At 53.2% G+C, this 13,853-nt stretch overlaps 2 protein-coding genes across 5 annotated transcripts; one reads left to right on the forward strand and one right to left on the reverse strand.

Annotated features, from left to right (window-relative positions):
- The first annotated feature begins 629 nt into the window (after positions 1–629).
- Positions 630–2,797, forward strand: ARMH2 (armadillo like helical domain containing 2). Its single transcript, XM_008147308.3, has 2 exons — positions 630–972; positions 2,310–2,797. Exons 1-2 carry the CDS (start codon positions 705–707, stop codon positions 2,732–2,734), a joined length of 693 nt encoding a protein of 230 aa, XP_008145530.1. The 5' UTR covers positions 630–704; the 3' UTR covers positions 2,735–2,797.
- A 1,351-nt stretch (positions 2,798–4,148) lies between these two features.
- Positions 4,149–11,878, reverse strand: GMNN (geminin DNA replication inhibitor). Of its 4 annotated transcripts, XM_054712130.1 has the most exons (8): positions 11,675–11,874; positions 10,879–11,350; positions 10,122–10,179; positions 7,946–8,018; positions 6,655–6,802; positions 5,534–5,616; positions 5,177–5,287; positions 4,149–4,533 (listed from the first exon to the last, which is right to left on the reverse strand). In XM_054712130.1, exons 3-8 carry the CDS (start codon positions 10,133–10,135, stop codon positions 4,369–4,371), a joined length of 594 nt encoding a protein of 197 aa, XP_054568105.1. In that variant the 5' UTR covers positions 10,136–10,179; positions 10,879–11,350; positions 11,675–11,874; the 3' UTR covers positions 4,149–4,368. The 4 variants fall into 4 exon arrangements, with proteins under 4 accessions (XP_054568105.1, XP_054568104.1, XP_008145531.2 ...); XM_054712129.1 differs by lacking the exon at positions 10,879–11,350; XM_008147309.3 differs by lacking the exon at positions 10,879–11,350 and having other exon boundaries at positions 7,946–8,023.
- Positions 11,879–13,853: the final 1,975 nt, after the last annotated feature.

The following is a 13,853-nucleotide window of genomic DNA, read 5'->3' on the forward strand; positions in this document are numbered from 1 at the left end:
TTGGATATTTTCTTTTAAATGTATTTTTATTGATTCCAGAGAGGAAGGGAGAGGGAGTGAGAGATAGAAACATCAATGATGGGCCCTGGCTGGTTTGGCTCAATGGATAGAGCGTCGGCCTGCGGACTGAAGGGTCCCGGGTTCGGTTCCGGCCAAGGGCACATGCCTGGGTTGCGGGCTTGGTCCCCAGTAGGGGGCGTGCAGGAGGCAGCCAGTCAATGATTCTCTCTCATCATTGATGTTTCCATCTCTCTCTCCCTCTTCCTTCCTCTCTGAAATCAATAAAATATATTTTTTAAAAAAAAGAAAAAAAAAGAAACATCAATGATGAGAGAATCATGGATCGGCTGCCTCCTGCACGCCCCCCACTGGGGATCGAGCTCACAACCTGGGCCTGTGCCCTGACCTGACCGGGAATCGAACCGTGACCTCCTGGTTCATAGACCGACGTGCAGCCACGGAGCCACGCCGGCCGGGCACACCTCGCGTATTTTATGAAACTGCTTGGAGAAAAAAGACTCTGAGCTCCTAGAGGGGAAGAAGCATCATCCTTCATCCGCATTCTCAGCCCAAACCCCAGGCAGCACCCTCTGCTCCCCAGCCCGTGTCGTCCAGGAGGCTGTTGCTAGGTGACGCGTTCCAGAGTTCTGGACTATTGTGGCCGCCGGCACGCGGTGGACCGGGGGCGCCCGCCTGTCCACACCATGGCCAAGGCCCGGGTGTCTTCTGTGCAGTACGAGCCTCCCGTTTATCAGTGTGTGGTGCGGCTGGGCCAGTGCCTCCGGAGGTTCTGGAACGTCCACGTCATGAGCTTTTTCGGAAAGCAGGAGGAGGAAGAGCGTATCCCCCCAGGGCAGAGTATTTTTCACAAAGAAAAGATCGTGGCACTTGGCCAGATGTTGAAGAACAAATTCCTGACCATCGAGGAGAGGGCTCAGGCCGCCCACAGGATCGGACTGCTGGCCTTCACAGGTACGATCCTGCCAGGGGGCTGACCGCCAGTTTCACACCCCTTTGCTGGTTACAACACTCAGTTAGGTCTTCAGGGTGCTCGTCCTGAAATCCCAGCAGCTCTTCCTTTGCCTATATTATTAGTTTTCTGTCTTTGTACCACAAAAGACATTACTGATTATTTTCTCCTTAGGGATCTGGTTTTTGTTGTTAACTTATTTGGTACAAAGAATTCTTTTTTTTAATATATTTGTATTGATTTCAGAGAGGAAGGGAGAGGGAGAGAGAGAGAAACATCAACGATGAGAGAGAATTATTGATCAGCTGCCTCCTGCACGCCCCACTCTGGGGATCGAGCCTACAACCCGGGCACGTGCCCTGACCGGGAATTGAACCGTGACCTTCTGGTTCGTAGGTCACGGCTCAACCACAGAGCCACGCCGGCTGGGCTCAGCTAAAACTTTAACATTGACGAGAACCTTCTTGGGATGGAAGAGAAATGCAAGCCGGGTGGGAACTCCAGGGCCGGAACCCGGCCAGCGACGAGGCTGCTCCTCGCTCCTCACCTCCAACAGGCTCCTCCCTGCTGGGCATTTGAGATCGGAACGAGGAAGACCTGGGGGTCAGGAGGAGGATCAAAGTCGCGTGCAGGACCAGGTGGGGTCAGGGGGCAGAGCCAGGACAAGCTTGGATGGTCTCGCTGGTCCCAGGCCTGAAAGAGCTGGGCTAGAGCGGGAGAGGAGGGCAGAGCGGCGAGCGGCCAGCTTGTGAGAAACCTCTCCAACCGCCAGGCCCGGCTGTGCAGCAGCTGTCCTCTGGGGTTCTCCTCTGGGGTTCTCTTCGCTGCTCTAACGCTCTTGTATTTTTCTGTTTTAATCCTCACTGGAGGATATTTTCCCATTGGTTTTTAGAGAGAGTGGAAGAGAGAGAAGAGAGACAGAGAGAAACATCGATGGGTTGCCTTCACACATGCCCCAACCAGGGCTGGGGATCAAGCCTGCAGCCTAGGTACATGCCCCTGACTGGAGTCGAACCCGGGACCCTTCAGTCCCCAGGCCTACACTCTTTCCGCTGAGCCAAACTGGCTGGGGCAAACGCTCTGGTGTTTTTTCAAGCACTGAAGACGGAGGAGCAGGAATGAGACCCCGAGGGAGGTGCCCGTGAACCCAGGCCTCCTGGGGGCCTGAGGACGGGGCCCTTGGCAGGCAGGGACCTCCCAGAGCCCAAGGCCCCGAGCACACACGTTCCCCAGACCCCGAGCATCCGTGTGCGGCAACAAGAATAGGCACAGCTGAGCCGCCCGTCCCTGGCCACCAGGCCCGCCGAATGCTCCTGGAAACCCGGTGCTTGCCTTCCAGGAGGACCCATGGCCGGGAGGTTTGCGGCCGAGTACATGAAAGAGGTGGCGCTCTTGCTGCAGAACGCCCAGGTGGCCCCGAAGACGAGGATCCTGCTGCTCCAGAGCGTGGCCTGCTGGTGCTACCTGAACCCCATCACCCAGAAGAGGGCCAAGTTCCTGAAGCTCGTCCCCATCCTCACGGCCATCTTTGATACCGTCCCTGAGTCGGCCAGCAAGAACGTCAACAGCAGCCTCCTGCTCAAGTTCTGGGCCTGCTACACCCTGTCCGTCATGACCTGCAACAACGTGTCCTACATGGAGGAGCTGAGGGAGTACCAGAGCCTCAAGCACCACCTGCAGGCGCTGTCGCGGGAGAACTGGGAGGGCTGGCCCGAGAACTTCGCCGAAGTGCTCTACTTCCTCATCGGCTTCCACAGGCACTGACGCCTCTCCGCCCGGGGCCCCGCCGTCGGGCCCCGGAACACGGAAATAAACGACCGAAGCCCACACGCTCCTCCCCGGCGTCTTTCTTTAGGTAGTTGGAAACTCCCCGTTAGCCCTGGCTGGTTTGGCTCAGTGGATAGAGTGCCGGCCTGCGGACTGAGGGGTCCTGGGGTTCGATTCCTGGTCAGGGCTCACGCCGGGTTGCAGGCTCGATCCCGTGTGGAGTGTGCAGGAGGCAGCCAATCCATGCATCTCTCTCATCATTGATGTTTCTCTCTCCTTCTCTGAGATCAGTAAGAATATATTTTAAAATGACCTCCTGCAGGTGAAGGTGGTAAGATGGGGACTTTGGGAAGATGCCAGGGGCATTGGTGGGCGTTACCGGGTATTAGGCAGTAAGCCAAGGCGCCCAGAAAAGCCAAGCCACCGCGGTGCCGGCCTCCAGCTGCCGTGTCCCGGGCTGAGTGGTTCTCTGGCTGCCAGAACACGAGCTTCTTGCACATCAGACGGCGTTGGTTGCGACATTGGTAGCTAATTGAAAACTAGATTCATCACCTGAAGTTTTCCAAACTCTCTGGATCAATGCAGTTTCCCGGTGACCAAGAACTTGCCTGAAGCAACCCTTCAATGCGTGACAGAGCTCCCTGATGCCAACTTAGAGAGGCCGCGTGCCTCTCGGAGCACACGCTCAGTCCTACTCCACAAACAATGGCCGTGTACTCCACAAACAATGCGCCCATGTCCTTGTCCTTCTGCAGAACGGACTTATGGGAAACTCCTAATTAATTTCGATCTGGTCCCACTTCTTCCATATTTGTATGGTTTTAAAAATATGTTTTTATTGATTTTTTAGAGAGGAAGAGAGAGAGATGGAAACATTCATGAGAAACAGGGATCAGCTGCCTCCTGCACACCCCACACTGGGGATCGAGCCTGCAACCCGGGTACATGCCCTGACCCGAACCCAACTGTGACCTCCTGGTTCACAGGTGGACACTCAACCCAAGCCACACCGACCAGGCATAGACGTAAGCTCTGTACTGTTTCTAATGGAATGTGAGTCGTTTCAGGACCCTTAGCTATTCTTGCATCTCGTCACTGGGCTGCACCTGGTCCCCACCCCCCATGGGCGGGTCTGACGCCCGAGAGCTCCTGACACCACCTCTCATGCTCTTCACCAAAACCCCTCAGGAAGAGTGTGGATCGTGGGGCCTGGAAATCAATAGTCCCGACCCTGAGCTGGAGGTGCAACTAGCGTGGTGAGTCAAACCTCAACCATTTCCGTCTAAAGGGGGACAAATCCATTTTCTCCTCGTTTCCTCCAAAACAACAGAGGGGTAGAAAGAAAATGACAGAACACCATAGAAATAGACAAATTTTACTTAGACTTCGTTTCTCCAAGAAACACATATGCTCACCAGGAAAGTGAAGTTTATTTATCATGTACACAAGTCGTGTGACATGTGAGGAAATGTTATTTACATAAAACACCACAGGTTAAAACACACAGCATCTGTATTTTAATACGCTAGGGTCCCAGGGCCCAACAAGGACGTCTGCATCACACAGCTGCTTGCTCTGCCACCAAGAACTGCCGTGGCGGGAACGGGGGCACGTCTGAGTCTGCGCACAGCTCACACGCCGGGCCGGGCGTCCGTGGAGGAAGACACGGCTGCCCTGGCACTCACGCCCGCGCCGGAGCCTTCCGTCTCCGGATCCTCGCCCGCCTCCTCTTCAGAATCAAATTCCTCGCTGCTCTCCGGCGATTCGAAGTTCTCCAGAGTGTCTCCTTTCAGTCGCTTTTAAAGAATAAACCACGTTTGTTATAAAAACTTTAAAACCCAAGCCCACGCTCTGAATGCCGTACGTGACCCTCGGAGTTGTAAGGAGGTCGCTGCACAGTCTCAGTTAAATCCACTCACAACCCAGGCCGGTCAGTCTCCACCACGTGGGATCACATTGCAGCAAAGTCACGTGGCTGGCTGACCTGCTCCTTGAGGCACTGACCGCTCCGAATGAATGAGCCCTCCTCTCAGGCGGGGGAGGCTGGCCGCTCCCAGCCGCTGCGGACAACACCCCGCAGCCAAGGCGGCCGTGACAGCATTGCCAGGTGAGGACCTCAGACGTTCAAGTCTGTCGCGGCCCCAACATGCAAGCAATTCAGTACAAAAAAGGTTTTATTTGGAAATCTTGCATCCCATCAGCAAGATGACTTTTTGTGAACATCGGCACGTTTTAAGACTCAGGCTTTAGGCTGAGCCTGGTAAGGGAGCAGTCCCGAGGCTAATGTGACAAACAGGTACTTCCCAATCAAAGAACGTCAGATGAGCCCCCAACCCCCTCGGGGCACCAGCGAGCAGTGTTGTGAGCACAGGAAGGTCACGCGGGCACAAACGTTAAAGGCAAACGGTCTAGAACGTGTTGGCTCGGCGGGACACTCACCTCCAGGACCTCCGCCATGTACTGCACGTGCTGCGCCACCTCCGCCAGCTCCTGGTTCTCCCTCCGCAGGCGGGCGATCTCACTCGCCTTCAGCTCGATCTCCCTGTGGAGCTGCGGCGTGGATCAGCGCGGTGTTCCCGCCTCCCGCCGCACCCGCAGCCCCCCGGTGTGACCGACACGTCTGCAGCCCCAGCAGAGGGGCCGTCGCTGGCGCCCACCACAGGCTGCTTCCGGTAAAATATCCTAACAGCCGCCCCAGTTAACTTCTCTCGGGCCCAGATCACAGCCGCTGACTCTGCTCCAGCCAGCACGCTAAGCATTAAAAGGTAAAAGGCACCAATTCTCCTCTGGGCTCACCTTCTCGTTTTCCTTCAGCGCTTCATAGAGAGCCTTCCGCCGCTGCTCCGCCACTTCCTTCCAATACTGCGAGGACGGGCTTTCTAAAAACAACGTTTTACACGACACTGAAAACCACCCGTTACATGCTGCTGTGAAACCCCATCATCCTCTTATCTATTTAAAAAGCAATTTACAATCTTAGTACCACCCATACTACTTGGCAATACCCACTTTCATAAACCTGAAGTTAGAAAACCAAGTCAACTTTGTTCTATCTTATTTCCCCGGAATTTTAGGCATTCTGACACATCCCACTGAGGGTCTGTGGAGAGCTGTGTGTGCAGGTTACATCGACTGACATTGTCGCCTGTGCGGTGAGATCAGCAATCTGACACAGCCCTTTCTGTATGTGACTGGAGTGTTTTGCCCCCAAATCTTAACCAATCAGATAAGCGTGTCACCAGCCCTACGGTTCATCCCGCCCTAGTAGAGCTGCTGTACTGCGCAGCCAGCCTTCCCTACTTCGCCCGATGAAACCCTACTGCCCACCATCTGCTTCCTTGCTCTCCTCCAGGCAACTCAGAGGGAGCCCAACGGACTCCATGACCTTGAGTAAGTCAATTAACTTCTCTAAGGCTCCCATTTCCCATCAATAACAACATCAGTGACCTTCCATGATGCTTAAAAACCATCGCCAGCTTCCTCTCCCGGTGCCGCCTGCCATTCCATTAAAAACTTGCATTTACTCCCGGCCCAGCGCCTCCCGTCCTCACGCCCTGGACTTCCGCCAGGCTCCTGCGGGCTCCCGCCCCACTTCTTCAAACTCAGTCTCTAGACACCTTTTCCTGAAAAGACTGCTTCTAAGTCTTGGCAATCCCATATCCAAGTTGCCACGTTAATCACTATCCTTCCCTTTAATATTGCATCCATATTTGGATCTTACAAAACAGTAAGACTTGTCCACATGTGGTGTTTGTGCATTTACAACCATAAGGAATACCAGAGTATCAGAGCATTACAGTGAGCTAGTCGTGTGCCCAGCCCGAGGCTGTGGGCAGAGTCCTACCAGCAGGAGGTAACACTGACCTGTGTGACAATGAGTTTCCGAGATAAAGGCTCTCCACACACTTCCCTCATACCTGCCACCATGAGATCCAGTGCCTCCTGGGTAACTCCGCCAGGCTCCTTGCTCTCACCGTGCCCCGGGACAGCAGTACCTCCAGAGCCGGAAGTCTTAGACGCCGACTGGTCACTGCGATGTTTCAGTTTGGACGAGCCTTTAACCAGCTGCCGTGGAAATACACGCATCAATCTCATTTGTTTTTATCTAATAAACAGGAAAGCTGAGTGCACCTGGGAACTAGAGCAGGCACGGCTTCTGAAGGTGCGTGTTCAGAAGGAGGAAGAACCACCAGGGTGAGCCCTGTACCGTTAGAGTCCAGAGAAAAGAGGGAGAAGCAGGGAGGAGGGGGAAGAGCCACTGGTGAAAGGAGAAGTTACGGCTAACAGAAAGAAAGAAATCAAAGATAATATAGAACCAAAATATAAATATGTGGGAACTTTTAAAGACTCTGACATTTGTTAAGAGATTTTTTAGAAGCTCAGAGGTCTTGTTATTTACGTGTTAAAAATGGAGCTGCATCTGTTTGTATCTTTCTTACATCTTTGGATCTCCTTTAATAAATCATACCGCTTAAAACTCCCCCCAATGGAAAGGTATGTTTTAGGAATTTTATTTGCAGCAACTGTTTTGGGTTAGACCTGGATCTAAAGCTAAACTGAAATTATTTTTATTGTTTAAATAATTCAGTTCCATAGAAAGGCAGTATTTTCTACCTGCAAGAATCTAAACATCAGTACGTTTCAAGACTGTGCCTTTCAACAATGATTTTGTCATTTACATACAGAAGTAAATGAAGGATCCACCATTTTATTCTCAAAACATCCAGCATTCCCCCCGTGGGTTACTTGATAATGAATTATATCATCTCAGTTCTACCAGTATTACACCAGCATCCTATTCATACCAACGTCAAACTTCCTCAATTGATCAATTAAACAAAAACCACTTGTGTGGGGAGTACACAATTGTTATTCTTAAATTATTGCCAAATGTCAATGATTTGGGTATTTCTTCTTTTCTTTTTAATATTTTATTGATTTTTTTACAGAGAGGAAGGGAGAGGGAGAGAGAGCCAGAAACATCGGTGAGAGAGAAACATCAATCAGCTGCCTCCTGTACACCCCCTACTGGGGATGTGCCCACAACCAAGGTACATGCCCTTGACCGGAATCAAATCTGGGACCCTTGAGTCCGCAGGCCGACGCTCTATCCACTGAGCCACACCAGCCAGGGAGATTTGGGTATTTCTAACCAAGGAAACCTTGCAAATGGTTTTCATACACAGGTTCTAGCCCCATAACACATACCTCGTTCTCTCTGCCCACGAGAGACCCGGCTGTGGACGGCTGGATCATCTTCAGCGTTCTCCTCGGGACAGGACTGCTCTAGAGTCAAGAGAATTCGTTATCGGGTTCCTGAGCGCTACATGGAGGTGACTGTCTTAGCCCTCCTACAACTTACCAAAAAGAAACACAAGAACACTGATACGGATGGGACAACATAGGGTTACAGTTGTGAGTACACGAAACAGAGTTTATTCTTGTGTTATTATTTACTAAGTGCTGTATTATTTTCTATATGAATAGCTGTACACCTACGTTGGCCCCACCCTGAATTTGGTCTGCTACGTAATTTTGCAATGCTAGGTATGAACAAGACATTGGTTTAACCAACTAGTAAACTTATTTCCCTAAAATTATAATAAAGTTTGAAGAAACTCTAAGAATGCATCCTATCACCCAAACTTGACACATTTGTGGTAGAAACCCAGAAAACAGGTAAATCGGGGGAAAGAGTAATTGTTCACACTGCAAAACACTTCTTCCCTAACGACAGGATTTGTCTCAGACTTCCTTGGAATCATGACTATCCCCTAACATCCCCACGTGCTCACCAAAGGAACAGAGTGTAAGAACATTGCTTACACAAAGCCACAGACATGTAATGGGACCCCTTACCTGCCTGTGGGAGCAGTTTGCTCTGAGCCCATTCATCAGGAGACAGCTGAAATGTCAGAGCCTGGGGCATTTTAAATACTGCAAAAGGTCCACGCTATTGCTTTGGAAAAAGATAGCCTTCCTTGTAAATATGTAAATACCTTCCCGTATATTTCCTGATCTGAAAGCTCTCTCTAGTTTTGCAAAAAAAAAATCATTAGTTATTCTGCCACCACGGGACAGCAAACAATGGTGGCACTCAAACAAGGTCAGCAGGCAGGACACCGGAGCAGCGTGAGAAAGCGGCGCCTGCACAGCGCACTCCACGGCGCGAGCTCACCTTTCCCACGGTCAAGTTTCCCTGCTGATCATTATCTCACCGCTTAATTGAAGAACCGATGCCAGCTACGGTGAGAACAAACACCGCACCAGCATTTCGGATATGATTTAGATTAGCCCACAGTCTCCAGACAAATACTAGCAGGAACAAACAGCTCCGGAACCTGAGTAACAGGAGGTGTTAATTCAAGTGCTTGCTACCCACAATGACCAAGGAAGCCACACTTTACTGTCACACAAAAAAAGGCATTTCCAAGACTTAACTTTTATAATGTAAGCTTTATGGCATCTACCCCTCGAAATGTAATACTGCTATTATCGTTTTCTTTACACGGATTATGCATTGGAATAATAGACTCATTACGGCCAAAAGGTTCTTATATATTATGGGTCTTAGTCTTTTTAGAGAACAACTTGAGATTCTGTGAACCTTTTTAAAAAAGAAAATTGTATTGCTTTCAGAGAGGAAGGGAGAGGGAGAGACAGAAACATCAGTGATGACAGAGAATCATGGATCAGCTGCCTCCTGCACGCCCCCTACTGGGGATCCAGCCCATAACCTGGGCATGTGCCCTTGACTGGAATCGAACCCGGGACCTTCAGTCCACAAGCCAACGTTCTATCCATTGAGCCAAACCGGCTAGGGCTCTGTGAACCTCTTTAAAACACACACAACACACACTCACACACACACACACACAACATTTTGCATATAATTAGCAAGGAATCTGTGAGTAGAATGAAAGCAGTTCACAGAAGATCCCAAGGAACCTAGTGAAAACTATCAGAGCTAACCAAGTTCAGCAAGGATGCAGGATTCAAGATCAAGGCACCAAAAATCAACAGCATTTCTCTATGGGAACAATGAGCACATTGGAAATCTACCTAAGGAAACAGCTCCATCTACAACATTAAAAATAAAATATTTAGGTAAAAACTTAACGAAAGGCGTGTAAAGCTCAATACTCGGAAAACTACAATGCTCTGTTGGAAGAAACTAAAGACTTAACTAAATGGGAAGATCAGAAAACTTAATATTCAACCATAGTTAATTCTTTAATGGTTCCCTACTGTTACTTTTCCTCCAGCCAAAAATTCAGCGATTTAAGGTTTAGGGAACAACAGCCAGGTTAAATTAGGCTAAATTATGTCAAAACACTTCCACGCACATGCTCTCCACCCAGACGAAAGCGATCCCATCACATACCTGCACGCGCCCATGGGTGCCTTCCTGTTTCTGCTTCATATTGGGGTTCATTGTGCACCTGGGGAAGGAAAGCGGTCACCAACAGCAGAGGGAGGCCGGCCCCTGGGGGCGGGGCCTGCGCCTTTCCCGGGGCTGGGGGGAGGGTCTTTTCTCAGCCCTGCCCAGGACTGGAGCCACTGACGCCAGTGACCCTTGACATCTGTATTGTATACACACATACACACACAATAACTCTGGTGGGGAAAATCTTATTGCAAAAGGAAAACAAAAAATGTACAAAACATGCCGGCGTCCTGGATGCGGTACAGGGCTCTCAAAGATCTGCGAATGCCACCAGGGAAGGCGAAGCACAGATACGGGGTGTGCCCCCCTCAGTCCTAGAGGACAGCACCCCAACTTCGCCCTTTCAGAGGCAGGCAAGCTGTGATAAACTCGGCAATAACTTGGGAGGGGCTTAATATACGATCCAAGGAGACGATGCATTTACATTTGTAGGACATGTTTAAGCGCCATCAGGGGCTGAGACACTGGAAGCGAGAGCAGCAGGTAAAGGGGCAAGTACAGGGGTTCAGCACCCCACTGGGCCAGACTGACACCCGCGTTTGGCCCCCAGGCCTGTGTCTCCGAACGATCTGCCCGAGTTGTGGCCATGCCTTTACTGGGTCCGGGGCGCCCACACTTTGACTATATGGCCCATCGCCTGCACCTTTCCCTGTGCCTCGGCGCACAGACGCAAACAAGAAAGTTGGGGATGCACCTTATCTTCTGTGCCATTTCGTGTGGGGCCACTGCTGGTCGGGACCCCCTCGAGTGAACCAGGGCGATGTTTTCCAAAGCGAGCGTCGCTGCCCGGGACCCCGCAGTCATTCAGGGAGTCACCAACGTCGTTTAGGGGAAAAAAAGTAAGTGATCGGAACGGAATTGAAAATACGCGAAAACGTGCGAGTGCGTGGCCTGTGGGGAGCTGGTCCAGCTTCGTGAATGTTACGGAGCTGGATGGCTGCGTCCTCAGTTGCGATGTAAAATGTGCTTTCGTCCGCGTCACGTTGCAAAGGCTGGAAGCCACCGCTCAGGTAAGTTCCGCCTTCACCCGTGGGTGGCCCCGCGGTCTGCAGCCCTGCGCCCGGCTGCCGCGCTCCGGTTCTTTTCAACGAAAGACACGAGCACGGGCCTGGGTCCCAATGAAAGGCTGACGCTCGGGGAAACCGGTGTCACCAACGCCAGTGCCGCTGTTTAACGAGGGGCCAGGATTCAGCGACCGTCCCCGCGGGCCCGGTGTGCGGGCCGCACGCCCCTCGCGCCGGATCACCGCCTGTCCCTGGTCCGGGGGGTGGACGTCCCACTTCCCCACTAGCCAGGCGCCCGGCAGAACCAGGCACTTCGCCGGCCACACCGCCTCCCAGCCCCGACCAGCAGGGGGCGCCGCGCTCCAACCGCGCGCGCCAGCCAATAGGGAGCGCGGACAGGGAGCGCGCCAAAATCGGCCCAGCCAATGGGGCGGCCCGGCGGCTCACCGACTGCCCCGCCCCGTCCCCGTTCCCAAACTCACTTACCGCGACCCCGCGCAGTCACGGGAGAACCGAAGCCGGCGGGCGGGCAGCCCCCGCGTAGACCTCCTGCCACCGCTCACTCGCTGGAGGGAACTGTTCGGTCCTGGCAGCGCCGCCTCGCCCAGACCCCGGCCCACCCGCGCCGGCCCCAACTCCGCCCAGCGGCTGACGCGCGCGGCTCCAAAAGCTCGCCAACCCCGCCCCGACGGACACGTGACCCAGCCGAGGGGTGTGGCTTCCCGAATCCGGCCAATCGCCGTCCGCCTTGCCCCCCCTCCCACCTGCGCCTGCGCGACGGTCGCGGCGGGTCTCTGCGCGAGGGACGTCGCTGCGTTGTCCCGCGTCCTGACCTCCGACCCTGCCCCCAGGACAGCTCTGCTCGCGGAGACACCCGCTTCCGCCGCCGCCAGCACCGGGAGGATGGCGACCTGCACGTGCAGCACACGACTCCTCGCGGTTCCGGGCAGCCCTGGCCCCGCGGGGTCCCTAATGTGGGCAGAGCCTGCACATTCGGTTTTTTTTGCATTTTGACTCTTCGGGTTCAGGAGGCGCTCGGGTACCACGTGGGTTCCCGACGCGGGATACCGCTGCCCTGCAACTCGGGGCGACGAGACCTCGGTCCTGCGGGCAGCTTTTCTAACTCCCCCCTACCCCCCAAGTCCTCCAGTGATCTCGGGGCGGGATGCGTCGGGCCCACCAGGTGTCACCGAAGTCTGCGTTCCTGCCTCTCAACTCCTTGTCCTCGGCGGGAGGGAAGGTCTCACTGTGCCCGCGACCCCGGCGCCCACCGGCCACCGCCCTCCCCGGACCTCCTTTGACAGCTGAAAATGGGCAAAGCACAGTCGGATGGCGCTGACTTTGCGGGAAAGGTAGCACAGGACATCTAAATCCGTAAAGGACACGATCCACGGACTGGAAACCATCAGAAGACTTGGTTTTCGGAGTTAGAATGGCGGCAAGCACCGGCACTGTGTCCCTTGACTTTAAAACAGCAGCCAGGCCTCAGTGACTCACAGCCAGTGACCTCAGCACGTGATTCAGAGGCCCCCAGGACAGAGCCCACACGGGTACGTTCGGTTCAAAGTCTGTAAAGGTTACACTCGGGCCTGGCGGGCGTGGCTCAGGGGTGGAGCCACCACCTATGAACCAGGAGGGCGCATGCCCGGGTTGCAGGCTGGATCCCCAGTAGGGGGCGTGTAGGAGGCAGCCCATCAAGGATTCTCTCTCATCATTGGTGTTTCTCCCTCTCCCTTCTCTCTGAAATCAATAAAATATATATGTATATATATACTTTAAAAGTTACATTCAAGTACACTGCACTGGGTAACGTATAAAGCACAGTTCATAATGATGTTGTTTCCTTCCAGAACTGAAAAGCTGGGAAAGAACGTGAACATGGAGAGCGAGCCGGAGGGTAGAATCCAACTGTTCCTGTAGTTCAAAACCTGCAGAGCTGTGGGAGCACTTCGATTTTCCGGGGGTGTCATGAAGCCCACTTAGTCGGTCGTCAGTTTGGAATGGTGTGGGGACTTCATGCATTTCAATTTCAATATCCCGAAGGAGATGATGACTAGTTCAGGGAAAATCGTGAAGGCCCAGAGCCTGCGACAACCCTTTCAGCAGTTTAGGTCAGATCCCTTCGGCTCTCCTGCTACGTGGTCAGCTGGTATATGTGGCACCTGAATGCAGATCTAGACTGCGCCATCCAGGTGGGGCCACCAGCCGCATCCTGGCTATTGAGCACGGCAGGCCTCACAGGAGTGGACGAATCGCCTGAGGTGCTGTTGTTTTTTTAATCCACACCCGAGGATATTTTCCCATTGATTTTGAGAGAGAGGGAAAGACAGAGAGAAATACTGATGTGAGAGAAACACATCGATTGGTTGCCTCCTGCATGAACCCAGACCAGCGCCTGGGCCGGGGAGGAGCCTGCAACCGAGGTATGTACTCTTGATCGGAGTCTGCAGGCCGATGCTCTATCCACTGAGCCAACCGGCTAGGGCTCGCCTGAGGTTTTGAGGGCTTTTCTTCCGAGCTCGCCTCAGCACCTGTGCTCAGTAACAGAGCATCTGCCGGGGCAGGTGCTGACACTCACTCCAAGGAGCACCCACCTGGGAGGAGGTCCCTGTACCCTCTCCTTTTCCCTGGATCTTTTTGCCCCTGGCTGGGCAGCAGCCTGATA

This window comes from Eptesicus fuscus, chromosome 22, assembly GCF_027574615.1.
Source record: "Eptesicus fuscus isolate TK198812 chromosome 22, DD_ASM_mEF_20220401, whole genome shotgun sequence".
In the NCBI taxonomy this organism is placed as follows: Eukaryota; Metazoa; Chordata; class Mammalia; order Chiroptera; family Vespertilionidae; genus Eptesicus; species Eptesicus fuscus.

Coding starts and splice junctions, on each gene's coding strand:
- ARMH2 (XM_008147308.3), top strand. CDS start 705: ATGGCCAAGGCCCGGGTGTCTTCTGTGCAGTACGAGCCTCCCGTTTAT. Junction 973..2,309: donor CGGACTGCTGGCCTTCACAG/GTACGATCCTGC, acceptor CTTGCCTTCCAG/GAGGACCCATGGCCGGGAGG.
- GMNN (XM_008147309.3), bottom strand. CDS start 10,172: ATGAACCCCAATATGAAGCAGAAACAGGAAGGCACCCATGGGCGCGTG. Junction 8,024..10,121: donor GCACCCATGGGCGCGTGCAG/GTATGTGATGGG, acceptor TCTTGACTCTAG/AGCAGTCCTGTCCCGAGGAG. Junction 4,534..5,176: donor ACATGGCGGAGGTCCTGGAG/GTGAGTGTCCCG, acceptor ATTCTTTAAAAG/CGACTGAAAGGAGACACTCT.